This window comes from Carica papaya, chromosome 6, assembly GCF_054855325.1.
Source record: "Carica papaya isolate Zhongbai chromosome 6, ASM5485532v1, whole genome shotgun sequence".
NCBI lineage: Eukaryota > Viridiplantae > Streptophyta > Magnoliopsida > Brassicales > Caricaceae > Carica > Carica papaya.
In genome coordinates, this window is record NC_142314.1 from 5,807,820 (window position 1) to 5,834,257 (window position 26,438).

Here is a 26,438-nt window from a genome sequence, read left to right on the forward strand (position 1 = left end):
AAGTCAAATTGAAATTATTTAATTTTTCTATAATTTTGTGAGAGATGTCTGTCCTTAATTAAAATAAGGGTAAATTTCCAAATTCCATTAAAATTGACAAAATTCAAAATACATTATTATTCCCAACTCCATTAAAGACAATGCATTGTTTCAATTATTTTAAGAGAACTACTACTACTGTATTCTAAGGCAAAAGTACACATGTAAATTTATAAACTAATTCCAAAGGAATCATAAATTTATTCAAATCATTGCCTTTAAGCATGGTGCAAAATCAAAAAAATCACATCATTACTTGTAATGATCTTCATAAAAGATTATTCATCACTCATTGTACCATCCTCTGTAATCTCTCTTTCAAAAAAAAAAAAAAAAATGCATTGAGAGATTGGGTAGCCTAAACTACTTCAAACAGAGCAAATGTCTTTCATTACATTTGACTCTCTCTTCCTACTGTCAAACCAAAATAAAATGAAACAAAATTCTCTCCCTAGAAGATCAAGAAACTTTATACACTTGCAAGGGCGATTTCAGCCAAAAAAAAGAGAGAAAAAATAGCAAGAAAATGAATGAAAATGAGCTAGACAACAGTTTCTATTTTTCTATCTGACAACCTTCTTCTTGTCTCCAAGATAGCAGCAGTCTTCCTCCTAGATATTTCGTTAATGGCTTCCTGATATTCCAGTTCAATAGTTTCCAGCTCCACCGCCAACTCTTCACTTTCATTCTTATCTAACAGGGAAATTTCTGTTGGGTGCATAAATTGATTTCTTTCGTTCGCAGATGGATCTATTTCAACTCCAGACAAATAGTCTATAGTGCCACCCTTCAATCCATATCCATCAGAGTCCAAGGGTCCTGATTCGGCAGACATATATGAATTAATTGAGTGCCTCTTACCATTCCATTCATTAGATGACACAGAAACATATGACATATCAGAACCCTGATCTTCTGTCACATTCGTTTGTGGATGACCAAAATCATGAGACATTCTCTCATCACTCTTGGCAGCACCAGCATCTTGCTTTGTTGACTGACTTGATCCATCAAAATGACTAGTACTTGGGAAATGGTTTAGGGATTCAGACGCACTTTGAAATGATCCCACACTTCCTCCGTGTTTTTGCAACTGAGTATCCTTCTGATATCCCCCAGAGTTTCGGTTTACGTTTGAAGGAACCAGATGATTGACTGGAACACAAGGTTTCCAACTTGGAATTAGGTTCAGTAATAACAAGTCTATCAATTCTGCTATGAATGTGACATTCTGATCAGCTAGTTCAAGCTGCTCAACCATTTCACTTGAAACTGAAAGGGCAGTATCACTATCGAGGTAAAACAGAAAATGAATATTCCTCACACGGCCTGCATGAGAAATGACAGACATCGATATTACATACTTCTATATTATCAAGTGGATGGTAGTGGAATGGGCTAAAAGGGAAATTTACTTACTATTTTCATCAGCTATTCGAAGAATTAAGGACACAGAGTTTTCATCATTTTCCTGGCCTTTTAACAGAAAAAAGTGACCTCTCTTTACCCTTCGAACTTCAATGCACAGAGAGTGTGACATCCCCTCAACTGAATTATCATAAGACATAATAACTGGCAGGTCACCATCATTATCAAGATCCATTGAGAGGGGTTTATTTCGGGCAGTAGCAGGTCCTTCTGACATCAAACAACGATCTCCGAAGGCTCCCTCTTTTGGCATAACAATATCAGGAAGTGCCAAAGGACGATTCTTTGCTGTACCATTCACTTGTAGAAAAGAGTCGTTCAGGAGCTCCTTTGCTGACAACCTTTGAGATGCTGGGACCAAGCATTTCTCAATAAATAGTTTAACTTCTGGGTCTTTAATTTTAGACAACCCAGCAGGCTTTATTCCCTGCCAAGGCTCAAGAACAAGACAGCTAAAAAGCCTTGGAAATAAACATTAAATTTGAAAGCTAAAGAAAACAAGAACATGTTACCACTTACAGATGAGACCTTCTTATATATCTGAGCAGAGTTTCTGCATTCACTGTAAGGATACTCGAATGTAACCATCTCTAACATGCACATCCCAAATGAATATATATCAGCCAACTCATTGTAATTCTCATCGTACAGCTCAGGTGCCATAAACTCTGGGGTTCCTGTTTAATACCATGATCCACTTACCAACAAAAAGAAAACACACAAAACACAGCACTGATAAATCAACAATAACTGATATCCTCAATAGGATACTGGCAAGAACAATAATTGTTATCCTGTTAAAGCTCTGATTACTAACCCCAACCCCCATATCCACACCAGCAGTGAAGCAGCCCAAAGGAAAACATGCATCTCATAAACAGCCAATGCTATCAAAGAAGAGAAATGGAAACTATACCAATCACACTTTTGGCTGTAGCCTGCTCCATGACAGTTGCCAACCCAAGATCTCCAATTTTAACTTCTCCTTGGTTACCATTGATGAATATGTTATCGCACTTCAGATCCCTATGTATAATTGGTGGCTGGTGACTATGAAGGTAGTTCAAACCCATTAAGATCTGTCTTGCCCAACCTTTCACAGCCTTCATGTCAACCTTCTTGTGTTTCCTACGGTACCTAAATCACAGACTATAAACACTGACCACAGAGCTAATTTCACTATGGAACATCCAAAAAATGATAACTTAATGCAGACCAGAGGCAGAGAGAAAACTTACTGTCTAAGGCTACCAGATGTGAACAGCTCAGTTATTATATTAACAGTCTTGTTCCTGTCATCGATCCAAGAATTGTAAAACTTTATGATATTGCTATGCTTCAAAGATTTCAAGAGGCGCACTTCGGAGTACAGCCTCTCTAGTTCATCCGGTGACTGCAACACATCATCAATCCGAACTTGGTTCCATGCTACTTCAATCCCATCAACTTCATCAAATCCCTTGTAACTGATTGATAATAAAACTCAAGAGAAACAAAGAACACCAACTTGGAAAGAAGATTGATTTAAATTATAAAAATATTGAATTTGTAGACTAAAACTTGCAACATTAACAACTTCATAAAATATTTTCCAATTTATTCATTGACACGAAAAGCTATACCATTTAAAGATATTTGTTGACATAGTAATTCCCATATGTAAGAAAATTAACATAACTAATTAAAATTAACAAAAAGAGAAACTCTTGGGAGAAAGTAAATGTAATGGATACACTGTCTTGAAAGCACCTTTGCCAATCACCTCTTTGTACTGTTAGAACACACAATCCGTCAATAAATAACAACAATATATACATAAAAAAAATGTAATTTCGCCACGTGGTTAAAAGTAAGAAACTGTAAAAGGCTAAAACCTTTCGCCACGTGGGACGTCCAGGGAGGAGATCAGAAAGGGTCAGAATCAATTCTGACGTAAGCAACTAAGTATCATGTAACATCGAGTCTCTCAGCCCCCAAGTTTATGGATAATTAAGAAAAACTTTCTGCCTGTTTTCTTTAACCTAATAGATGTTTTAAATATAATAAGAAAATCAAGCTACAAAAATAAAAAAGCCACAACAATACCCGAATATATCGGCAAGTTGGATCAACCTCCAAAACATCAGCATCAGGAGGCTCCGCATGGGCAGCACCATCTTCTGAGCTTTCCATGCTAACTGAGCTCGAAACTCTAGTTTCCAAATCTAGATAATGAAATGATTCAGAAAATGAAATTAAACATGTGTGTGTATATATATATACGAATTATATATGCATCATATATTCATCTTGAGACTCCAACCTAAAACTCTAAGCCTATTTTAACTTGCGTCTTTACATGAAATCCCAAATACTATAGTAACAAGTAAACTAGCGATTAATTTAACAGAACCCTACCTGTTAAAATATCCTCAATTAAGAAAGATAAAGTTTAGACAGCAAAATTAAACCCTATACCGGAATTCAGCATCTGCATTGCGTGGATAGGCACAGATTCTGATAATTCTACAACTTGAAAATAATAACTCAGCAGAAATGTAAAAAAAAATAATAATAACAACAACAATAATAAAAAAAAGGGGAATGTAAACAAAAAACGAGAAACCTAAAGTGCACCTAATTGCTGTTCTCCCGGCATATAGTTGGCTAAAATTCATACCACCGATGATCTAATGACCAAAATACAAGAGAAAAACACAAGAAAAGCACATACTCGGCATGCTTCTCCAGGAATAAAAATGGTAACCATAAATGTGCATCGAAATCTAATTGCAAGTAGACTAAATATTTACCTAGAAAAGAAGAGCTCTTTATCTCGTTTCTCTGCTTTATCAATATAATAAGAGGACCAAATTTCGGAAGAGAGAATGCAAACCAGAAAGCCCTAACCTTAATGAATCGATTGTGAAGAAAATGAGAGGTAAATCGAACGAGTGTTGCTTCGATCAATCGCAAATCACCACCTCGTGTTCAAATGCAATGCGCCTCTCTCTAAAAACATCTAAAGTTTTGCCGGGTGATGCAGAGCCTGTATTTATACTTATCTTTGTAGCTTTGGACGTCTATTTCGTTGCCAACTCTTGCGTGCACCGCCTGTGAGTTCCAAATGCCAGGTGTCCTAGTCATTTGCTTACATGGCTCCCTATGGTTGGGTTTGATGGAATCGTGTAGCTGAGATGGAATCTCCTCAGTGGGTTTCATGCAGAGTTTGTCACAGGATTCATTGGCAACAAAGCGGGCCCCTGCATGAATTTTATAGTTTCCAATTGTGAATTTTCTTGGAACAAATTATGAAATCCTGGTTATATGCGAATCTTTTTATGTTTTTCTAAAATTTAAAAAGACTTTTATTTTATAAACTATTTTATACTATACTCTTGCATTTAAATTTGGACTCTTAATTAGTAAATTAAATTAAATACTGAAAATACTATAATACACCACTTAATAAAAATATCTTAATAAGCTATTTGAATTATAAAATAGAAATTAAGAATAAATACAATAAAAATATTAACTAATTGAATAACATCTATTAATAAAAAATTAAATACGTTTTAATCTCTATTGGAATCAATTTCTAAATAGAAGATATGATAGACTTTTAATTTTTCTGACTCGTTCTTTTTCTTCCTTTCTTAATTCAATGCTAAAAAAATAACGCATTATTATAGTATGTCATCTTTATCGTATTCATTGTGTATTTATTAAATAATTTGATCATTTTCCTTCGTTATTGTAAAAATAAGATCACCTCCCAAAATGAATACTACGAAAATCTTCGAGTTACCTTTGCCTTGATGCATAATGGTGCCTCACTTCTATTGCTCTTGAATCCTTGGTCCATTGAATATCCATCAATATGCTTGTATCAAGCTCATTTTGCTAGCTTTTATTTCATAATAAGAGACGTTCTTCAATTTCAGGACACCAGAAAGAGTTCATTGAAACAAATTGACTAGACAAGAGGAAATGTCCAAAACTGATCATATATATATATATATATATGTATGTATGTATATACATGTATATTGGAGTTTAGATCTATCACAATCCCGAAATCAATGAGGCCGTCTATCTGCAAATATGTGATAAAGAAGAATCATGAAACACTTATCTCTGACAGAAACGAGTCTTCTGAGAACTCAAGGGAACATCAGCTGAAGGGTTGAAGAATAAAGAAAGACGCATACCTTGCAATAAAGCTGTACTACACTAACATATTTTTATTTATCTGATCCAACTTGGATGAATCTATTTACAACTGTAATTAACCAAAAACCCGTATTATAGATGAGAAATGACTAGTACATTCCGTTAAAGGAAAAGATATGACCAAGTAAATTCTCTAACACCTCTTAAACATCAGCAGAGATCAGCATTTCAACCATCGCCGCCATAGATGTAAAACTGTAAGATTAAAAGGGGATCAAGAAAGCAACAGAACCATAAGGATCATCCAGGCATAGAAACATCTTGCTTCTCCCTCATTAGCGTTTTGTTGCTTTGTCCAAAGCATCAAACACGCTCTCTAGCACAACCTCCTCTACAATCAGAACTTTGTCTCTCGATTTAGCACCAGAACCTATACTTAACTGCCTTCTTTTCACCCCTAAAACCTATATCAGAAGTAATGAAAATTAGGACTGTCTTTAGCTTGGCAACAACCAAGAAGAACAAATAATTAAAATTTGGTTATATCTGTAACCATGAATTGGATAATTCGATGTTAGGCTTACGTTGCCAAACAACTGTCATGTCCCAAAATCCACCTCGACAAGTTTGAGCATAAGAAATGCACACATCAAGAAACAACTGTTTGGTCCCGAAAACCACCCTTACTGTTCTGATCGTGAGAAGAATTTACCATCTATATTTTGGAAAGAGAAATTCCCTCCACTCCCCTGCCACTTTGTGGTTCAGCTTGTCAAAAGTCATTAGCGTGCTTCAACAAAAGTTGTTTTCTCTGTTATTAGCATGCTTCAACAAAAGTCTTAAATTTCCTTGTTTGCTAAAACACATAATCCAAACTGAAAAAACACTCATTACATCTATTTGGAAAGATGAACACAAAGCACCAATGGTGAAATCCCATTCTAATTTTTTCAAGTGGAACTAAAACAACATTTCAAATTTCAAAAGTTCATGGTTGAACTAAATATATAAATTAGAAGATTTTAAAATGAATTCCAAAAAAATAATCCATTTGTACCAGACATAAACCCTTAAAATATAGATAATCAAAATCTTTCAGATGAGGAAACATCAAAATTGTTGTTTATTATCATGCTTCCTTCTCAGAGCACTTGGAAGGGGAGAATTTCCCCAAACAAACAGACATTACATCCTAAAAAGGCATAATGAGGTCGGTTTATGAACAAACCATAAATATTGGAAACTATGATCAATCGAAGCTATAAACAACAATTGGTTTGCCCAATTTTCCAATCAATTATTGTATGAGTGGTTCACTTTCAGCATGAAATGGAGGAGTCCTTCAAGTTAGCCCACCTCAAATAAATAATTCAACATTACGATAAAAAAAAATCAAAATATTCACATATCGAGATACAATCTCCTACTTTAAATAATATAAACATGTGTAACTTTTTTAATAATCCATAATTCCGTACAAAACTAGTATTCTGCTTCTTCCAACTTGTCACTATATGTGCAGGCAAAATTAGGATTAACAAGTCCAAGAAAGGCATACGGTTGGAACGTAAAAAATACTCACGGAGCTCATATATTCAAGAAGGGCCACATTAGCTTCGCCGTCCTTGGCTGGCGCGTCGATTTGAACCCCCACAGCCTCATCGCTCAAATCTACATTCACCAAAAAAAAAAGGAGGAAAGGCAACACAGAGAGACGAAAGTCATATAGAGAAAAGAAACGTGTACGTGTAACGATACACGTAGAGAGTTGTAAACAGAGGCATAGTTACCGGTGATGGAGGAGGATTTGGAGCCAGGCTTCGCGTGGATGGTGATGGCGACAGAGGAAGGAGCAACCGATCGAATGCACGAAGGGAATTTGTGGTTGGTGCTGTCTGTGTTTGATGATGACCGAGTTGACTCGTGCGTCGCCTTTGCTTTACCCTTCTTTGCCGGTGCCATCTTGATTTCTTCTCTCTCCCTCTTTCTGTAGAGTTTAACAGCGGGGCGCCGGAACCCGAATACAAAGATGTTAATCCACCCGAACCCATCAACCCACCCGAACCCATCAGCCCATCCAACCCAATAAGATATGGTTTTAAAATTAGGGTAAATTAACGGGGAAGAAAAGGAAGGTCGGCAAAGGAGGAAGCTTTTTTCGATTCAAAAAAATAAAATATTTGTCTACTTATTTCCATATAAACTTAATGTTAAAGTAAAGATCCTTCCTTCAAGAAAACTAATTTTTACTTACTAAGTTGTATATGAAAATGATGGTAGAGCAAGATCCTCTCCATAAAATGAAGAAAGACAAACGATTTGTGGGTTCATTAGTTAGTTTAGATTTAAAATTATTATAGTCAATAAAAAGAAATCTGTATTTACTGCAATATTACTTTCATAGAGGGACTAATGTTCTAAGCTAAACCCCATCCATGTAGGTGTATACATTCCTCATGCCCCAAAAGTCATAGCAGACATAATCAAAGGTTAAATAGATTATCAATATCCAGGATTTCAAACACAAGCAGTCATTGAAAAATATGTCTATTTCTATATAAACATGATATTATACAATCTACTACATAGGATTCATTATAACTTACAAGTTACAAAAACTGCAGTTGTTTCCTGACCAATTCACTATACAATTTTGGCATTTACAGAATTTCCAAGAATCATGAGGGAAGACTCCAGTTCAGTTTTGGCATCTCCCTGGACAGTGCAATACGCAAGTTGTGACACAGACTTCCATCATTAAGAGCATACAACGTGGAGCATATGTCATGAAGAAAAACAAGAAAAAGTCCAAAATCCAAAAGCTGTGACAAAAGCCAGAAGCTTGCAGAACAGGTCAATCATAGAAGGTATCTGAAATAACCACGAACATATAGTGCTATGTGTTAACCCAGTAAATCTGATACACCGAAGAAGCTAATGAAAATATTGACCTTGCAGCAAAAAATCATGCGTAATTCAAAGCCCAATATCAAAAGGGACCCTTATTTCCCCAGTTCTTTGGAGAAACTTGTGCTGATAGAATTCATCAAAAGAGAGGCGGTGCACTGCAACAACAGAGAGATCCGTAAGGGATGAACTCATAGGCTAGTCAACAGAGAACAAAAATATAACATTCTAGGGAGAGTTATAAGCATGTGAACTCAATAAATAACAACATGCGAGACCTGGATTTACTGAAAGAAGTCTTGAACATATATCAACACAGTCTGGGTTCAACTGTGGAACGATTAGCTGGGAGAAGGGAAGACAAGTACAAGACTTAATGTTCTGCAGCAACTGAGATCAAGAAAACTTTAGCTGGGATCAACCTTTTTGTGCGTAGAGACTCTTAGGATTAAGGTCCTACCTGAACATTGTTCCTACCTTGAAAGGGAGGGTATCCATTAAGCAATTCAAAGAGAATAGCACCAACACTCCACATATCAACCTGCAAGACCCCCTGACTTCTCAGTAGGTCTTAACTTTGAGGACAAGTGTAAAAGTAATTCATAAAACTGATTCTGGTACTTTATCATCATATCTTTCAAACTGAAGAACTTCTGGAGCCATGTACAGTGGAGACCCGCAAACCTTTTCAGCATGCTTCCCTGGAGACAAAGTTCTTTTCTCACAATGAAAACAAGTGTACAAGTTAAAAGCACGAGACATAAAATCCTGTCAAATTTTGTCAAGTAAAAAGCAACTACACTGCTTCCATTCTAAGCTTTTGCTACATAAGTTTTCATACCTAACATCCTCTTAAAGTTCTTTATAATTTAATTACCTTGAGAGCCCAAAATCAGCTATCTTGAGCACCGTATTACCTTCAGATCCAGACAGTAGTATGTTCTGTTTAAAAAACCAAAATTAGCCAATCGAGGGAAACTTGATTTGTAAAGTTAGAAGATTGTAAAATCAAGTAGGCCCCCAAAATTTGGACCTGCTCCAAGGCAAAAGAATCTCAAATATTCTAAGATTGTGTTGGTATGCACTATTCCAATCAAGAACGTGAGTGAAAACCCACAGAAATTCATCCCAGCCAACTGCCAATAATTTGATTTTAAAATACCAATTTGTATGGTTCCTTGCAGATATATCTTTTCAGTTTGTTGAACTGCCATTTAACCAATCCTTGGTCATTTAACAAATGTAACGATGGGACAGAAGATAGCATGCGGCAATTAATCACCAAAAAGCTAGAAGGATACTAATAAGAAAGGCATAGGACAATATAATTGTGTAGTTTCTATATAAGATTGTTCACATACCATGGAATGTTTAACACCAGAATAGTTCGTATGGGAGGTCAAGAAGCACAAAGAATATTAATCAAAACCACTGCTTGTCCATGTGTGCATTACCTCTGGTTTTAAGTCCCTATGGATAATATTATGAGCGTGTAAAATTTCCAAACCAGCTCCTGCATTGCAACGAAGAAGAAACATTTTTAAGATATAATTTAAACAGAGAAGCAAATATAGAAATTATAATGGAAGTAAATATAGGTAGCAAATAGTAGTTACCAAGTTGCTGGATGAATCTTCTGGCTATCTGCTCTTTAACTCTTCCATGGAGCTGAATATAAGAGGCCAATGTTCCCCCAGAACAAAACTCCATGACCAGAAATATACAACTTTCATCCTGAAATAAAGGCAATCAGCTTCTAATTTGTGAAAATCAAGTTAGAAAAGAAAAACAAAAATCAGATAAATGGTACTAAAAGGGACAACTATCACTAAAATAAAGTTATATGAATCGTGAATACAGTTTATTGATATTTAAGCCTATGGGTTGGAATTTGAAATAAAACTATTTGAGGCTTATTTATTTAAATAAATTAACCAACTAGTTAGTTCAGTAAATGAATTATTAAAAGTACACAAAAATGAGAATTCGAATTTAAAAGCCAAAAAAAAAAAAAAAACCGGAACTGAAACCAAAATAGATCTATTGGATTTCGGTTAATTTGGTGGAGTCCATTCACTTAAACCAAATGAGCAACCATACCAAGAACTGGTATCAGGAGTGACCAAAGGAAAATAAAGGGCAAAGTGCTGGCAAAGCTAACAAAACTATCAAGTAAATTTTTTTTTACATCAACTTAATTTGGCTAAACAATGAAATTGTGCAAGTTCATAAAGGGATAGATATAATCTTTATCCTGTTAGTTGAAACCAGAAACCTAAACAATGCCTAGATACAAATGTCTTGAAGTCAAAATTTAAACACCAAAACCAATGATATGGGAGAAAATCTTACAAAAAAACAAAACAGAATAAATTAGTCTTGAAAAATCATCGGTAATCACTTCTTTTCCATCAGATGCCCTAGAAAATATTTCGCTTATCTCTCCCAGAAATCCTCAAAAAATCAAAATTTAACAAATTGGAATGCATATTCACATTATGCGCTAAACTAACATAAGACTCTGTTGAAGCAAATGGAAAGTCAAAGTTTATTTCTTTTCTAAATATATTGACTAAGAAATTCATTGTAAATGAAATTCGGTGATTGGAACAAATCACGAGATTTAAAATATTTTGTGGAATTCATTTAAATCACTAGCACACTTGAAGAAATATAAAAAGAAAAGGCACTAGGTATTGGAAGCCTCAATTTCATTACCCAAGTCCATCAAACTGATAAATTTAAGAAGTCCCTCCTCAGTTCCACGTAAAGACTCTCATTGACCAATGATAAAAACTCAATTCTCTTCTCATATCAAACTATTCGATATTGATAATATCATGAAATTTAGTGACTCTACTCTCCTTCAATTCTTGTTAATGTAATGGAAACACTGTTCAACGCTCATATCTGGATCCCTCCAAAGAAATGGTCAGACAGAACAAGAACACAGAGGTATCCACCTTAACGCTTGCATGATCCAGTTTGTGACCTCAAGTTAGCAAGTTCCTCGCAAACTTGAGTTTGCGCGGGAATGTTAGCACAATCAGTGAGATCATAACCTCACTAATCAATCGTAATCTTGTTAATTATGACAATATAATGTTCTACCTTATGTATATCTTCTGTATTTATATCTCAAAATCCATTATAAATAGGCTAAAAATTTACAGAAAATTCACATACAATGATACAGATCATTCTCTCAATATTCAATCAGAAACAAGGTAACTGCCATCGGTAATAGAACCCGATTTCCAAAACTGACCCCTGAAAATTAGACGTGTAACAAAATTTGAATGTTCAGAGAAGATGTGCAGCAACGAAGATTACCCAGAAATCAACCAAACATAAACTTAAGATCGATTAGTCCACTAAACGTAAAATCAAAAAAGCATCAGACGCTAAAAAATTAATCGCTATACCCTCCGACACCAATGATTTTGAATCCGTCTCAGATAAAAGGAGAAACGCTTACGACGCAATTGAGCTAAAAAATCAAAAGCAACCTGGAAGACGTCAAGAAGGCGAATGATGTTCGGATGATTGACAGAGGACAGGAAATTGAGTTCACATTCCAAGCAGCTGATTAGGTGTTTGTTGAGCTTGGATCGATAAACTTGCTTCACCACCACCTCTTCTCCCGTTAGTCTGTGCTCTGCTCTCCAAACGGTGGCCAGAGAATTCTCCCCAAGCTTTGATTTCAGTACGTACTTGCCTTCTCTCGTAATTTTTGCAACAGTAAGGATCTTTCTAGGGTTCATTATGGGCATTATTTCTACCTACAGTTGTTCGTACACTTATCTCCAATAATTTATATATTTTATAAATGGGTTGAGTTTATTTCCATAATATAGTAGTAGTCACTTTCTTCAATGGAACAAAGTAAAGGACTTTATTTTCTTTTTATTTTCCCGAGGAAAATAAAACAGAATTACCAACAAATGGGTCCTCCAAACAAGAATCTGTATCCCCAATTTTCATCAAAATAAGAATTATATCCAGATTTGTAACAACGAGATTGGAGAAGACGAATAGAAGAATCATCTGGGCTAACAAACTTGGGATCCCCTGGATTGTTAACAACGACTCGTGCCATGTAACATGTCTTGTCAAAATCTTCATCTTCATATAAGCCACTACCCATTGCAGGAGAACCAGGACTCTGGCTGTAAACCCATCCTCCCCAGCTTGCCACAACAGCTCCACTATTAAACCCATTGAATAACTTACTTGGCCAATACCCAATTGGTATATTGCCATCTAGCATCATCACCCACCAATCCCCACTAAGTGTATCCTGCCCAAACCAAAAAAAATCATTAGCATACCTTCAAGCACAATTTTTTCATTAGTTCTACTGAATGATCTTTTTATATAATGGAGTTTCTTATATGGAAGTTAGGGACTAAAGACTTACTTGCTTGATCATCATCCAAACATTATATTTAGTGCCAGTTGGAGTTGAGACATTGCCAAAAGGTAGGCCGGGAGTTACATATCTATTCACAACTACAAAGCCTGAGCACTGGACATCATAGCACCCAAATGTGGTGCCATTTTCTTCTTGCTGATAAATTTTCAAAAGTTAACAGCTGATTAGTATATATATGATCTCAAGTGTGTGACAATATGAAGTAATGGTAAAATTCATAAAATATACCGTCCAAGCTGTGAAAAATCTGCTTCGGACGTCTCCATAAAGGGCTTTATTGACCTAGAAAGAAAATGATATTCTGGAGTCATTAAACTTTCGTTTTTAAATTATGGGAATCCAGAAAAATTCTTGTTAGTTCTCAAAGATTGCAAATGAAACATACCATCCATCCGGTTCTAACTATACCGCACTGCCCTTTAGTTATTGAAGATTGAACAATAATCATTGATGAACTATACTGAGTAATTTGAACAAATGGTTGGTATATGGTCACCAATCCTGCTGCTCCATGGTACTTTTTTCCATCATCTGGCATTGAAACTATTCCCGCAAACTATAAAAGAGAAAATCTTTTCATAGTGATTAACTTGAATTTATCAATCAAATATGATCACGCAATTGATGGTCTAGATGTAAATCTCATAAAGAAGCATATGCAGGGCTTAGAAGCATACTCATGCACTAGTTGCTTATATAGTGCTAAGTAATTGAGGAAGAATATTGAGTTTTGACTAGTATCCTTATGTGGTGAAAATTTCTCACATCTACACCTGGGGAGCTTGGTCCAATTGCATTAGTGTCAGAGACAAAATTGGGTATACTGACAGCAGATTGTGCTCTAAGTAAGTCTTGATCTGAAGTCCTTCGAATAGGGACTGTTCCTCGCGGACATGGTGTCTCCAAGCCAAGTTTTACAGAGTTGGTGATGGTTGGAGACATATTCTTCCTCCTCACAGCAAAACTAGGCATTGTCTTTTTGACAAAACAAAATGAATAAATGGTTAGTAATTCAAGTACGGACCTTGCAATCGCAATTCAAAAGATTAGCTTTAGTATTATATTACAAACAATTAATTTTAATGCTAATAAAAAAGAATCTAATTTATAATTTATAGTGTCATTAAGATTGACATTTAACTTGTTAGCGGATATAGAACCTGGACTTTGTGATCCTTGAGCAATGGATGCTGAAGAGCTGGTTGCTTGTTGATATCCACACAGTCATAGATATCACCATACTCAGTCTGTATCAGCATTAAAAAATCGATAAATAAATAGATTATATTCTGCATTGCAGTCCTGTTTATGATCAAAAATTAATCTTTTCAAAAATTAAGTTGCACAAAAAGAAAACTTACTGAAACCCAAAAAGAAAAAATTGAAACTTTACCTTAAGGGAATTGTTTACTGGTCTGGATAAACTTGTTCCTTTCACTTCAGGCTGATGTAAAACCAGAGAAAGGGTAAAAATCAAAGCTGCAAACCTGATCATCTCTCTTTTAACTCTACCAAGCTAGGTGTTTTCAGTTGCTTATGACCCTTCTGCATATCCACACTTCAAATTGTGATGCTATGGCCGGTTTATATGTACATCCAAATCTATAATGATGAGAATTTAATGCAGGGTAGATTTAGATATCCAATAATGAAATTTAATGCTAAAAAGATTTTTTATTACTCCACCTGCGGCACGGACTATTTATTTTCTTCTCTTTTCCTGTTTTACAGATTATTTTCCTTTTCCAGTCAAACGAGTATTTATATATGAGTCCTCTCTAAAACATTAATCCATTGTTTAATTTTGTTTAAACAACATCATCATTTATTTTAATATATTATTCATCATTGAAATTAGTGTGAGATTATTAATTGCTTGTTAGAAATGGTTGCAAAAAAAAAATTATTTTAAAAAACAAAAATTATATATTTATTTAAAATACTAAAATCAGTAAAATAATATAAGGGAAAAATAAGTTAACACAGAAAATTTTAATTTAAATTATTATCTTAAATTAATATTAATATATATAGAAATATATATTACATATATTATGTAACAGATATATATATATATATATATTACTCTGATATAAATATAAAATATATATTATAAATGTAACAGTACATATAATATATATATATATATATATATATATACTTATATTGATACATATTTGTCTATCGAACTACATATAATCGTATTACATATATTTGTGTATATAATTATCTATACATACACAAATATTATAATCCATGTTTATACTTAATAAAAATTAATTACAATTTAATTTATTATTTGTAAAATAATATTAAAAATTAGAAGTTCTAGTTTTACTTATATATTGTAGAAAGATATGAAACAATGGACAAGTCGCAGCGGCGAACTGATGGCGGCGAGCGACAGTGGACGAAGGCGGCCAAGGTGGAGAAAAATAAAATAAATGAGAATATGTGATTTTTTTTTTAATAATTTAATTAATGATAATATTGGACGGTAACGTCGAAAGCATAAGATATTTTTTTAAAAAAAATTAATAATTTTAATTTTATTTTATTGAAATTGATTACATATATATTTTAGTTTTGACTTTCATAAAAAAAAACTTATTTTAATTTTACTTATTAGATCACAAAGTGCTCTTCAAATGTACACCCAAATGGGGCTAAAGGTTTATTATGGGCTTGAAATAAAAACCCAGAAGCTTGCAATTACCACTTGTATATCTCCATTATATTTATATATTTATAAATGCTAGCTAAATTGATTTCCATAATATAATAATCACTCTTCATTTTAATGAAGCAAAGTGAAGAACATTAATTTTATTTTATTTTTCCAAGAAGAAATACTAACAACCGGCTCCTCCAAACAAGAATCTGTATCCCCAACTCACATCAAAGAAAGAATTGTCTCCAGCTTGGTAACAACGAGATTGGAGAACCTGAACTGAAGACTCATCTGGGCTCACAAGCTTTGGATCTCCTGGATTGTTAACACTCACTTGTGCTATGTAACATGTCTTCTCGTAATCTTTATCTACATAATACCCACTGCCCATTGCAGGAGAACCAGGGCTTTGGCTGTATACCCATCCTCCCCAGCTTGCCAAACCAGCTCCATTCTCGAAACCATCGAATAACTCGATCGGCCAATACCCAATTGGTCTATTATCATCTAACACCATTAACCACCAATGCCCAGTTCGTAAATCCTAACCAAACCAAAAAAAAAAAAATTATTACACTTTTAAACACTATTCATTCAATAACTTTTCACATTCATTTTTTTTTTATATGATATTACGTTTAGAGTTATGAAGTAGAAATTTACCTGCTTGATCATCATCCAATCATCAAATTTAGGACCGCTTATAGTTGAGATATTACCAAAGGGTATACCTGGAGTAAACTGTTTATCCACCACTACAAAACCTGAGCATAAGAGATCATAGCACCCAGATGAGCTGCCACTTTTTTCTTGCTGAAAATATTCAAAAAATTAACTGTTGATTAGTATCCATATGATTTCAAGTGTGACACAATGTATAGCGATAGTAATAATTCAAAAAATATACCGTCCAAGAAGTGAAAAATCTGCTTCTGGTATCTCCATAAACAAGTGGATTTACCTGGAAAGAATTTGAGATTATGGAGTCATCCATTTTTTTCTTGAATGCAGAAAATTTTTTGTTTAGTCTGAGAAATCACAAATGACATATACCATCCATCCTGTTCGGATAATAGCTCGTTGGCCTACTGTAGTTACAGATTGAAGAAGAATCATCGATAAACTGAACTGATTAGGTTGAGCAAATGGTTGGTATATCGCCAACCTTCCTCCCGCTCCACGATATTTTTTACTAGCATCTTGTGTTGAGATAATTCCTGCAAACTGTGAAGAAATGAATAGTTCATAATGATTAAATTGAATTTATAAATTTTATCAATTACATACGATCGTTCCAAGTAATTGAGGAAGAATATTTAGGTATTTAGTTGAATATGTAGCAAAAATTACTTACATCTACTCCTGGAGCGACTGGTTCATTTGAATTGGTATCAAAAGCAAAATGGTGCATATAGAAAGCAGATTGCGCTTTGAGTAATTCTTGATCTGAAGTCCTTCGAATAGGGACTGTTCCTCGCGGACATGGTGTCTCCAGGCCGAGTTTTATAGAGTCAGTGATGGTTGGAGACATACTCTTCCTTCTCACAGCAAAACTAGGCATCATCTTTTCGACGAAATGAAATGAAAACATGGTCAGTTATTAAATCATTTGAAATCGTAAATTGAAAAGATTAGTTTAAGTTTTATATCAAATATCAACTAAGTTTAACGAATTATTAATAAGAAAGAATCTAATCCATAATCTATAGTATATTATTAAGATTGACATTTAACTCATTTGCAAATAGAGAACCTGGACTTTGTGATCCTTGAGCAACGGATGCTCAAGAGCTGGTTGCTTGTGGATATCCACACAATCATAGATATCACCATACTCAGTCTGTATCAGCATTAAAAAATTTGATGAATAAATTGATTATACTCTGTAATTTAGCCTTGTTTATTGTAAATTTAATATTCAAAAAGATGAAAAAGCTTACCTTAATGGTTTTAATGGGATTGTTTACTGGTCTGGATAAACCTGTTCCTTTCACTTCGGGCTGATGTAAAACCAGAGAAACAGCAAAAATCAAAACTGCAAACTTGATCATCTCTCTTTTCAACTCTACTAACTTTAGGTTTTTACAGAATTTGCTTATACTCTGCCACCAGACTTCGAATTGTGATGCTGTGGGTGGTTTATATACATATAATTATGTCTTTCAAAGATAGATTTGGATTGCTAAGAATGGGTATTTAATGTTGGTATATGCATTTATTTTCTTCTCTGTAATTTCCTCTTTCACAGATAATATTCCAAAAATGAATTATCCATACTATATTAGCTTCATCTTAAATTTGGTGTGCGTGTGTCACAGTCAGTCCTTTTAATTATACAATTAATAATCTGCCATGTAATTATGTATTTCTGTAGATTATTTTTCCTTTTCCAGTTCCATCTCTCACATGAGTACTTAATGTAAATCAATCAATCATTTGTAATACTAATTTAATTTAATTTATTTGTCGTACAAATTAAACAGAGATTCTCATTCGCAGGGGGTAATTATATCGTTGCTGTTTTGCCATTGAGATTATTTTCGATTTTATCAAAAATAAATTTGAAACTTACTTATAAATTCAAATGATTATGTTTGAAAAACATAATATAAAATAATAAACTATAAGCTTTTAACTTGAAAAACAAATTATTGTATTATTCTACATATATCATATCCAAAAAAAAAAAAATTATTCATTAAAATACATACAAAGAATTAATCATGTTTAAAGTATAATCTCAGAAGTTAGAGCAGATAAGTTTTCCATAATATCTCCAAAATAAAAAATAAAAATTTGTATAATAAACTTTTTTTATCCTTATTTAACTTCTCTCAATGCTATTATAAGTTAATTTATTTTTGTGAAATTTATTTAAAACTTAAAATACTCAATATCCTAGTAAATATATAAAAATTCTGTTTAAAAGATAAAGTTTAACTTCAAAAATAATGATTTCCAATAAAATTAAAATACATACATACATATACAAACCACTCATTCTTGTGGCAAACAACCTACAAATTACATTGCATAATTTCAATTTGAATCAAAGACAGTATGTTCCAGCCAAAAAAAGAATATATATATATAGAAGCTCCATACATCAAAAAGTGATCTCAATTCTTAAAAGGAAATTTTAAGAAAATAAAAAATACCAACCAAACAATAAGCTGGAGAAATTTCTCAAAATATAAAACGATTTCAGTCGAGTTGACAATAGCTCTCCCGTAAATCAGATGGATCTCAACTATAAGCTTGTATTCATCACAAGCACCCGTATGAAAAATGTACATATGAAATTTTTACTACAAAACCCAAATGCCTGTTAGCCGAATAGTATGTTCTCTCTTTTAGTGCTTTAAGATGTTCTGTTCGAGTTTTGCAATGACTATTTACGAGTTATAAGAAGAAACAAGATTATAGTGCAGAATCTAACATAATGGAAAAGAAATGCAGAAGGTTTATTGTTTAGTAGCTACCTGAATAGTAGTCTAAACCACAAATTCTCTATATAATTATAATGAATAATCAGAGAAGAGAGGAACATTTTTTAACGTAGACTTATAAAGACATCACGTAACCTTTCTGATATAATACGATCATCGTGCATTAACTTCTATATACATGCATATATATTTATGTACAGGGGAAAAGAAAAGCTCTGACAAAACATGCTTAACTGTACTGCACAAAGTCATCTCCCGTAAGTAGTATCGTATCTAAGTGCAAATGATTCAATACCATCATAAGTTTAAAACCTCGTCGTACCTCTGCTTGAAGGTTCTGAAGTAGATGCATAATTCTGGGACGTGTATGACCTACCACCTTGACTAAGCAGCAAGTTTTTCATCTCTTTGTAACTCCAAAGTTCTTCCAATGCATCAGCTGTTGTTCTAGACCCAGTAAGCGCTGAAGATACCACACTTGCAGAAGCACCGTACTGAACTCCTGGCGCCTCAGAAATCTGGTTGGGTTCTTCAACTGAGTTATCCCATATTGCAGGCCTTGAGGATTCTGCCAAATTTATTGAAGTGTCCTGGCGAAGAGGTGGGGCTTTCTGCAACATCTGCACAAGGACACCAACTGCAGCATCTTCAGATTTTCTAATTGGAAGAAATCCCCCTGCCTCAGATGGTTCATCTTGCGGTCCTCTCTGATCAAAAGATTCAGGTCTGGGCAATGTATAATAGCATGTCAGATTATGTCCACTAAGGTACATTCAAGACTTTGTTAATTTATCTCCCAGATAAACCGAAGTAGATGAAAATGCATCAGATCCTAACTAAACCAACAAAGAAAATATTTAAATAATCATGAAAAAGTTTGCAACTCTGAAAACACGAAATCTCTTTTTTTTTTTGTAATACAAAAAGCAGTGATATTGAAAGGAGAAAAGATCAATACAAAAGGTGCAGCGGATAAGTCATCCAACTGTAAGAAATTATAACAGGAAAAAAAAATAACAACGTAATGGATAGACAGCTGGGAACATCTCATGTGACGAGTGCATCCCAACTTCTATGTAAAACAGATAGGGAGTTATCCGCATAATTCTCATGAGCTTTAAACGAAAGGGAAGCCAAGAAGGTTATCATCCCCCAAAGCATAGATTCTGGGAAAAAAAATCGTCGTAAAAAACATAATGACTTCTCTCCAACCAATCTTCTATAAACCAGCAAACAGGGCACCTTTCCATAAAGGTTTAGCCTAGCCCTAATACAGAAACCACTAATGCTTGAACAAAGAAAACAATCCAAAAAAGGAGGTGCAACCCAAACCAAGTTGAAAGCGTCAAAAACCAATATAATAATTTCCAAGCCGTCTCACAGTGGAGGAACAAATGATTATGTGTCTTCCCACCTGTGTAGCACATTACACAAATGTCAGGAGACAAAAGCTCAATCAGGCCTATGAATTTACAACAACTCATTAGTACCCAATCAATTCAAAATAGCAGGCCATGCGAACACCTTCACCTTAGAAGGAACATTAACTTGCCAGAAAGCGTTGGTAAAAGGGCTATGGTAGCAACCAGGGTTTTTGGTGATGTGATAGAAAAAAGACTTACAAATGTAAGAACTTGAAGAGTATAAAGTCCACACCTTGCAATCAGGGTGTTGAGAAGGCTGGGAAGAACTTAAGAGGTTTAACAAGGATAGGAGTTCAGCAATTTCTCTATCATTAAAACTTTGGAGAAAATGAAAATTCCAATTAATGATGCTGTTAGAAAGAACTGGTCTACCAGTGCCTTGTGGCAGGAGGATAGGTGATAAAGAAAGGAGAATTGGGTACCCAGGGGGCTTAGTCCATCCAGTGATTCTCCCAAAAGAGGACCTTGGCACCATCCCCCACTATATCTACTGAGAGGAATAAATAGGTTACACAAACTGGATATTGCCTTCTGGGAACTCTTGTGTTGCGTTTCTCGTCGCAACTGCATCTCAACCATTCCATTAGTGCTCATGAACACTTTCAATAATCTTATATTATAAAGAATTAGATTTTTATGGGAAGTGTCAAAGCCACTTAACCAATAATCTATGCTCATGCAATACGAACACGATTGTATCATCAGCAAACTGGAGGTGGAACATCTCAACTCTATCCTTACCAACTGCAAATCCTATGATGGCCCCACTTTCTGCACCCCTCAAAAGTATTTGCTCAACCCATCCACCACCAAAGAAAAAATTAAAAAATCTCATTTTATTATTGAGCAATAAAAGTCAATTGAAAGAAGGACCTAATTATTTCAATTCCACTTGGTTTGCTATTTTTTTCTTTTTTTTGTGTTTTGGGGAGAGAGGGGGGGAGGAGGCGATGTATAAAAACACATTGCAGATCTAAGGAGTCTTGAAGGTAAGATTTTTTTGAAGACATTTGCAGTTGTCTATGTATGTTCTCCTGTCCTAACGTAAGTCGGTCACATTTTCATGGAATAAATTATGTGGAAGTGGATGTGGAAATAGTACTTCCAGTAGAAGGGGAGTTGCTATTCCTTATGAACTGTTCTATTCTTCCTGCACAATTGTAAAACACGATACGAATAAAGTTATGCAGAATTCCCGAAAAAAAGAATCATTGTTTTTTGTTACTGAGATGGAATGGCCCTGCTTAAATTAGCTTTTGATCAGTTTTTTAAAATAGGTTAAATGGAAAGAAATCCTAGCAAGAAAACAAATTCTTCAATGAACTTCCCAGTAAAAAGGCCCATAACAAGTTCTCAAGATGAGGAAGCTAACAAAAAAACTTAACTGAATAAATAAAGTAATAAATGCATTAAGAATATTTTAGTGAAATAATGAAATAAAAGTAAAACAAAGATTAGATTCGCTGAAGGAATTTTACACTCACCTGCTACCTGCCCCCACTCTATCAAAAGGGCATGGAAAATCATCCTCCACATCAAAATGGCATGGAAAATCATCAAAATCATCCTGGAAAGACCTGCTAAAACTCCTGGAAGATGCAACTTGTGTTGAACTGTTGGAAGATAATTTCAACCCAGAATATTTTCTAGTGTCATCTTTTCCAAGAGCAAACAGCTATGCAGCAGACAAAAAGAAATTATTAACAAAAATATAACTATAAAAACAGAACTGTCATTGTGAAATATATTTTATATATGTGAAAAATATATATTTATCTATTTAGTTATATTTTGCTGATATAAATTACCTTCTCCGTTGTGCCAGTTTTAGTAGGTCCTGAATTTTTATCAAGCTTGGAAGAACTGCATCTTTCCAATTTAACAGGAGGAGATGGAAAAACATTTTGCTTGCACACAGGAGAATTAGGAAGCTTAGCGATAGGTATGTTAACTGGAGCACTTTCAGATCGCAAAAGACCCTTTAGCAGATGACTCCCTGGAATTTGAATAGGTGGTGATGGGGATGCGGATGGGGATGGCGATGGTGTAAAGTTCGGGGAAAGAAAACACTCATCAAAATGCATATCCTTTTTATGAACAGAAGACATTTCTGGTGGATGAGGAGGCAATCCCATAGGGGAGAAACGGCGAGAACTAGGATTTGAAGCTAAAGCATGGGGCTCTGAATGTGTTGGTGATGGTGAGAAAGAAACTGAAGGTGGTGAGGCTCTGTACCGGTCAAAACTCCAACTGTGCCGCCTTGAGAATGGTAGAGATGATGAAGAACCATGTGAAGCTGGAAGAGAAGTGAACCTCTTTAGTGGGTCTGCCAAGGGGCTGCCAACATAATCTTTTATAAACTTGGGAGACAGAGGAGTCAACGATTCAGAACTGATATCCAAAAGAGAGGAACGATACAACACCGATAAGCAGAGTCTACCACAAGATGTATCCACAGGAGTAAATCCAAACCGCTGCATTTCTGCATCTTCTTTATGAGTGAAAGGTTCAGCAAAAGAAGAGACCTTAGGAACAAGCTTAAATGTACGGATTTGACAAGATGAATTGAGGTCGCGGAAAATTTTATAAGCAGGTAAAAGCCTAACAGTCACATATAATGACCTAAGAAGCAACATAGCCTTTTTATACAGCACAGCCAAAGTATTGCTGCTTGACCTTCTACTCCCAGTATTACAATCCCTGCTCTTTCTACTATTATATTGCACTACCCATCTCTCTATAATCTTCTCACTCTTGGGTTCACCACCTAATTCTTCTTGATCAGATTTCCAACCAAACTGACACTTTTCTTTCCCAGACGAATTCCATTCAAGATCCCTTTTAGGGGAAAATTTAGTTGGTTGCCAATCAAGTGGCCTCTGCTCCAAAACCACATCAACCACCAATGGTTCGAGACTGTTCTGCCGCCAGATATCGAGATTCTCCAGTGCACTGGGGCATTCCCCAAGTGCTAAATGGAACCATTTGTCCCTTGGCCTCACACTAGAAGAGGAGGAGGAAGATGAAGATGGAGATGATACAGTTTGCTCACAGCTATAATTGCGTGAGGACAAGTAAGGAGACCTAGATTCAAGTATTATGTGGAGGCTTTTAGCAAAGAATTCAGTAACGATCTGTTCTTTCTTTGCAGCCTCTGAATGAGGGTTATGATGGGATGATGCCATATTCTGATAAGTTGACAAGAAATGGCACAAACCCTTAAAGGCAAATTGATATTATAATCTTGATACTCCACTTGAAAATACTTTACTGCAAACAAAAGAAGAGCAGAGAGAAAAGGGATTCAATAACTTCTCAACGAGCAACTCCATCATCATTCTGAAAATCAATGTATCACAAGTGTAGAAATAACAAAAAGCAAACAACTAGTAACTCGACTTACTAAAATGATACAGAACTTATGAAATTCAAGCTTGAATTTACGGTCAATCCGCAATGATATAGCAGCCATAATCGAACAAAAAATAGAATCACTCTTCACTTACCCTTGATCATTAAGAAACACCAGTGGTTAAACCCTGGATGGATCTTTCCTTTCTTCTACACGGTTCCTATTTCTCTTTTTTTTTTTTCAACTCTGTCTTTCCTTATTTAGAACATCTAGTACCCAAAAATCGAATAACCCTATAGGATAAGCCCTTTTCAGACACGAAGAAGAAACACAAACCCAGTAGATGAAGAAAAATATAAAAAGAGATACATATATCGATTACTCCAAAACTCATAAGCGTAAAAACATATAGAAACATTTAAACTTCATAATCATCCTGAAAGAAAAGATAGTATAAGCTAACTTACCATCTATATCGATAGAGGAACAGAGAAAAAAGACAAGTCTGCTGCGATACTGGAGAGTTGAAAGGATAGAGTCGACGAATTGAGTGCGGCTACTATTTCCAACAAAAGAAAAAAAGGAAGGAGAGAGAGGGTCATAGGTTGAAAACCGAGACAACCTACTGGATTGAATTCAGGGTTTTACGTCTCCAGTCTCCTAATTCAAATCAGTTTTTAATCAGAAGAGTTTCCTTCTTCTTCTCCGTTTTCGGAAGCAGCTACATTTCAGCTAAACAACTGGTCGACCCCATATCCCATTGAAATTGTGCCACGTCATCCCATGGTCCTGTAAAATTGGTGGTCCCATTTGAAGCACTGGATCATGCGGCGATCATGGATATCTACAGAAACTCTCAGTGATGGATCTGATTATCTCTCCAAAGTTTTTGGATCGTGGGCCTCGACGAGCCCATGATTGACCCTTCATTTGGTTTGCAATTAGAGAATAATTATTGTGTTTATATACTATAGTTAATATAATTGATTTACTTTATATTTTGAATAAAAATTATGGAAATAAAATTTAAGAAATATTAATCTTATTTATATAGTCTACCACTTTTATTTTCACATTAGTATTTGTTTGTACAAAATCATAAATAAGTCCAATTATTTTTTAAAAATTATTTAATCATAGTTTTAATTTTAATATAAATTAAACTAATTATTAAAGAAAAAAATAAAAATCATTAGGCTCCTGACGGGGTCTATAAAAATTGACGGGGTGATAATTAGGTATATGTTTTTTAATAATTATTTACTTTTATATAAAATTAATAAATAAAACAAAATTTAATCTATAACACCCCAACTCTTTCTTTTTATTTTATTTTCATTATTGTAATAATTATATGAATATAATTATTATTTATGTAATTTTATATTAAATTTAATTTAGTTTAATTTATTTTAATAGAAATAATAATAATAATAATTGGTAAAAATTATTTAGGGATTTAATTGAAAATAATTTTAAAAAAAATGGGTGAAAATTTATATTTTGGGGGTATTTTTGAAAGAAAAATCGAAAACCAGAGGTCAAAATGTAATTTAGAAAAATTGTGTCTCGTCAGCTGCCCGATCAGCAGCCCTGGCCAACCAGGACGCGCTAGGTGGCAGAGATGCTGACGCGGGAGGCCACGCGAAAAGAAGTTACGTGGGCGATCTGCGTACGTGCGATCGAACGATTGAGATCGAACGGTCCGCGCGCACAGAATGTCCAGATAAAAAACGCGCACGGACAGCCCAGATTGCATCACACACAGACGGTCTAGAATGAATCCCGCACAGACGGCTCAGATTGAATCGTGATGAACGACCCAGATTGTAGCGCCCGGAAAGGAGGAGGAAAAAAAAAAAAAAAAAAAAAAAAAAAAAAAAGGGGGGGCCACGTCAGCAGCCACGTCAGCAGGCCCGGTCAGCAGTCCCGGCCAACCGGGGCCTGCCACGTGGCAAGATCGCGTCACTCCGAAAGGAGCCACGTTGGCGATCCGCGTGGGTGCGATCCGACGGCCCAGATCAATCACGCGAACGGACGGCCCAGATTCAATCAAAAACGAACGGCCCAGATTAAAACGAAACGAACGGCTGTGATCAAAAGGCAAGGGGTTATAAATAGAACCCCCACACCAGACCAAAAACCCTAGCCGCCAGCCGCTCGCCGGAGAAGACGAACCAGAGGCCGACCGCCGCCACCCGCCGCCACTTGCCGCCGCACCGGGGAAATTTCCGACCGCCGATCGAGGTAAATTTCATACCCCCGACTCGTTTTTCCCCACTGATTCCTCCTATGGCCAAATCGAAGCCGAAATCCCGGCCAAACGGCCGGAATACGCGGCCGAAGCCCAGCGGCGCCGCCGCGCCCCCTCTCGGTTTTTGCCTCCGACGAGGCCCTTCCCGGCCTCCGTTCGATGCAATTTTTATATCACCGTGATCACCATTCTTTTCTCTACAGGTTGACCGAAGCCAAATCACCAAAACACGAACTTCGCCGGGGAGTCGCCGTACCCGAGAGCGCCGCCGCCGGTAAGCTCCGCTTTTCCGTGATTTTTTGGCCCCCCGAGGGCCCTAGGGTT

General features: G+C 35.3%; 5 protein-coding genes across 15 annotated transcripts; all 5 read right to left on the reverse strand.

Moving 5' to 3' along the window:
- Nucleotides 1–274: 274 nt before the first annotated feature.
- WNK6 (WNK family serine/threonine-protein kinase 6) lies at nucleotides 275–5,521 on the reverse strand. Of its 4 annotated transcripts, none has more exons than XM_088222704.1 (9): nucleotides 5,258–5,521; nucleotides 4,260–4,709; nucleotides 3,580–3,671; nucleotides 3,201–3,488; nucleotides 2,706–2,933; nucleotides 2,384–2,604; nucleotides 1,987–2,144; nucleotides 1,459–1,894; nucleotides 275–1,368 (listed from the first exon to the last, which is right to left on the reverse strand). In XM_088222704.1, exons 6-9 carry the CDS (start codon nucleotides 2,574–2,576, stop codon nucleotides 581–583), a joined length of 1,575 nt encoding a protein of 524 aa, XP_088078830.1. In that variant the 5' UTR covers nucleotides 2,577–2,604; nucleotides 2,706–2,933; nucleotides 3,201–3,488; nucleotides 3,580–3,671; nucleotides 4,260–4,709; nucleotides 5,258–5,521; the 3' UTR covers nucleotides 275–580. The 4 variants fall into 4 exon arrangements, with proteins under 4 accessions (XP_088078830.1, XP_088078829.1, XP_088078831.1 ...); XM_088222703.1 differs by having other exon boundaries at nucleotides 3,201–3,238; nucleotides 3,553–3,671; nucleotides 3,925–4,709; XM_088222705.1 differs by having other exon boundaries at nucleotides 3,201–3,671; nucleotides 4,357–4,709.
- Nucleotides 5,522–5,661: 140 nt separating this feature from the next.
- LOC110816169 (uncharacterized) lies at nucleotides 5,662–8,018 on the reverse strand. Of its 2 annotated transcripts, XR_015821592.1 has the most exons (4): nucleotides 7,413–8,018; nucleotides 7,205–7,293; nucleotides 6,207–6,377; nucleotides 5,662–6,086 (listed from the first exon to the last, which is right to left on the reverse strand). XR_015821592.1 is itself a non-coding variant. In XM_022044235.2 (3 exons), the coding sequence occupies exons 1-3, from the start codon at nucleotides 7,582–7,584 to the stop codon at nucleotides 5,958–5,960; spliced, it is 390 nt and encodes a 129-aa protein (XP_021899927.1). In that variant the 5' UTR covers nucleotides 7,585–7,690; the 3' UTR covers nucleotides 5,662–5,957. The 2 variants fall into 2 exon arrangements, 1 of the variants encoding a protein (XP_021899927.1); XM_022044235.2 differs by lacking the exon at nucleotides 6,207–6,377 and having other exon boundaries at nucleotides 7,413–7,690.
- Nucleotides 8,019–8,156: 138 nt separating this feature from the next.
- Nucleotides 8,157–12,445, reverse strand: LOC110816168 (protein kinase family protein). Of its 7 annotated transcripts, XM_022044233.2 has the most exons (9): nucleotides 12,039–12,443; nucleotides 10,146–10,263; nucleotides 9,984–10,042; nucleotides 9,407–9,471; nucleotides 9,151–9,244; nucleotides 8,990–9,070; nucleotides 8,808–8,919; nucleotides 8,574–8,687; nucleotides 8,157–8,493 (listed from the first exon to the last, which is right to left on the reverse strand). In XM_022044233.2, the coding sequence occupies exons 1-8, from the start codon at nucleotides 12,300–12,302 to the stop codon at nucleotides 8,599–8,601; spliced, it is 882 nt and encodes a 293-aa protein (XP_021899925.1). In that variant the 5' UTR covers nucleotides 12,303–12,443; the 3' UTR covers nucleotides 8,157–8,493; nucleotides 8,574–8,598. The 7 variants fall into 7 exon arrangements, 6 of the variants coding, with proteins under 6 accessions (XP_021899925.1, XP_088078835.1, XP_021899926.1 ...); XM_088222709.1 differs by having other exon boundaries at nucleotides 8,157–8,687; nucleotides 8,808–8,874; nucleotides 9,007–9,070; nucleotides 12,039–12,445; XM_022044234.2 differs by having other exon boundaries at nucleotides 8,157–8,687; nucleotides 8,808–8,874; nucleotides 12,039–12,444.
- Nucleotides 11,635–17,903, reverse strand: LOC110816101 (uncharacterized). The gene is made up of 15 exons (XM_088222329.1): nucleotides 17,576–17,903; nucleotides 17,389–17,475; nucleotides 16,990–17,199; nucleotides 16,689–16,859; nucleotides 16,543–16,596; nucleotides 16,299–16,448; nucleotides 15,822–16,179; nucleotides 14,559–14,566; nucleotides 14,358–14,480; nucleotides 14,125–14,211; nucleotides 13,730–13,939; nucleotides 13,350–13,520; nucleotides 13,193–13,246; nucleotides 12,950–13,099; nucleotides 11,635–12,829 (listed from the first exon to the last, which is right to left on the reverse strand). Exons 1-15 carry the CDS (start codon nucleotides 17,684–17,686, stop codon nucleotides 12,464–12,466), a joined length of 2,310 nt encoding a protein of 769 aa, XP_088078455.1. The 5' UTR covers nucleotides 17,687–17,903; the 3' UTR covers nucleotides 11,635–12,463.
- A 1,177-nt stretch (nucleotides 17,904–19,080) lies between these two features.
- Nucleotides 19,081–24,600, reverse strand: LOC148253251 (Autophagy-related protein 13). The gene is made up of 4 exons (XM_088223039.1): nucleotides 24,328–24,600; nucleotides 22,317–23,778; nucleotides 21,993–22,183; nucleotides 19,081–19,810 (listed from the first exon to the last, which is right to left on the reverse strand). The coding sequence occupies exons 2-4, from the start codon at nucleotides 23,691–23,693 to the stop codon at nucleotides 19,390–19,392; spliced, it is 1,989 nt and encodes a 662-aa protein (XP_088079165.1). The 5' UTR covers nucleotides 23,694–23,778; nucleotides 24,328–24,600; the 3' UTR covers nucleotides 19,081–19,389.
- Nucleotides 24,601–26,438: the final 1,838 nt, after the last annotated feature.

What these genes read in the sequence shown, in the direction of transcription:
- WNK6 (XM_088222703.1), bottom strand. An exon ending in AAAGGTGCTTTCAAGACAGT is followed by an intron (nt 2,934 to 3,200) that starts GTATCCATTACA and finishes ATTATCAATCAG; the next exon opens with TTACAAGGGATTTGATGAAG. An exon ending in TACAGCCAAAAGTGTGATTG is followed by an intron (nt 2,145 to 2,383) that starts GTATAGTTTCCA and finishes GGTATTAAACAG; the next exon opens with GAACCCCAGAGTTTATGGCA.
- LOC110816169 (XM_022044235.2), bottom strand. Translation starts at nt 7,584, where the DNA reads ATGGCACCGGCAAAGAAGGGTAAAGCAAAGGCGACGCACGAGTCAACT. An exon ending in CAAATCCTCCTCCATCACCG is followed by an intron (nt 7,294 to 7,412) that starts GTAACTATGCCT and finishes TGGTGAATGTAG; the next exon opens with ATTTGAGCGATGAGGCTGTG. An exon ending in TTCTTGAATATATGAGCTCC is followed by an intron (nt 6,087 to 7,204) that starts GTGAGTATTTTT and finishes CTTCTGATATAG; the next exon opens with GTTTTAGGGGTGAAAAGAAG.
- LOC110816168 (XM_022044233.2), bottom strand. Translation starts at nt 12,302, where the DNA reads ATGCCCATAATGAACCCTAGAAAGATCCTTACTGTTGCAAAAATTACG. An exon ending in ATAGGGACTTAAAACCAGAG is followed by an intron (nt 9,472 to 9,983) that starts GTAATGCACACA and finishes TTTTTTAAACAG; the next exon opens with AACATACTACTGTCTGGATC. An exon ending in AAGGTAGGAACAATGTTCAG is followed by an intron (nt 8,920 to 8,989) that starts GTAGGACCTTAA and finishes TCTTGATCTCAG; the next exon opens with TTGCTGCAGAACATTAAGTC.
- LOC110816101 (XM_088222329.1), bottom strand. Translation starts at nt 17,686, where the DNA reads ATGATCAAGTTTGCAGTTTTGATTTTTGCTGTTTCTCTGGTTTTACAT. An exon ending in ATCCCATTAAAACCATTAAG is followed by an intron (nt 17,476 to 17,575) that starts GTAAGCTTTTTC and finishes ATGCTGATACAG; the next exon opens with ACTGAGTATGGTGATATCTA. An exon ending in CAGTAAACAATTCCCTTAAG is followed by an intron (nt 14,212 to 14,357) that starts GTAAAGTTTCAA and finishes ATGCTGATACAG; the next exon opens with ACTGAGTATGGTGATATCTA.
- LOC148253251 (XM_088223039.1), bottom strand. Translation starts at nt 23,693, where the DNA reads ATGGCATCATCCCATCATAACCCTCATTCAGAGGCTGCAAAGAAAGAA. An exon ending in AAACTGGCACAACGGAGAAG is followed by an intron (nt 22,184 to 22,316) that starts GTAATTTATATC and finishes TCTGCTGCATAG; the next exon opens with CTGTTTGCTCTTGGAAAAGA. An exon ending in AGAGTGGGGGCAGGTAGCAG is followed by an intron (nt 19,811 to 21,992) that starts GTGAGTGTAAAA and finishes TACATTGCCCAG; the next exon opens with ACCTGAATCTTTTGATCAGA.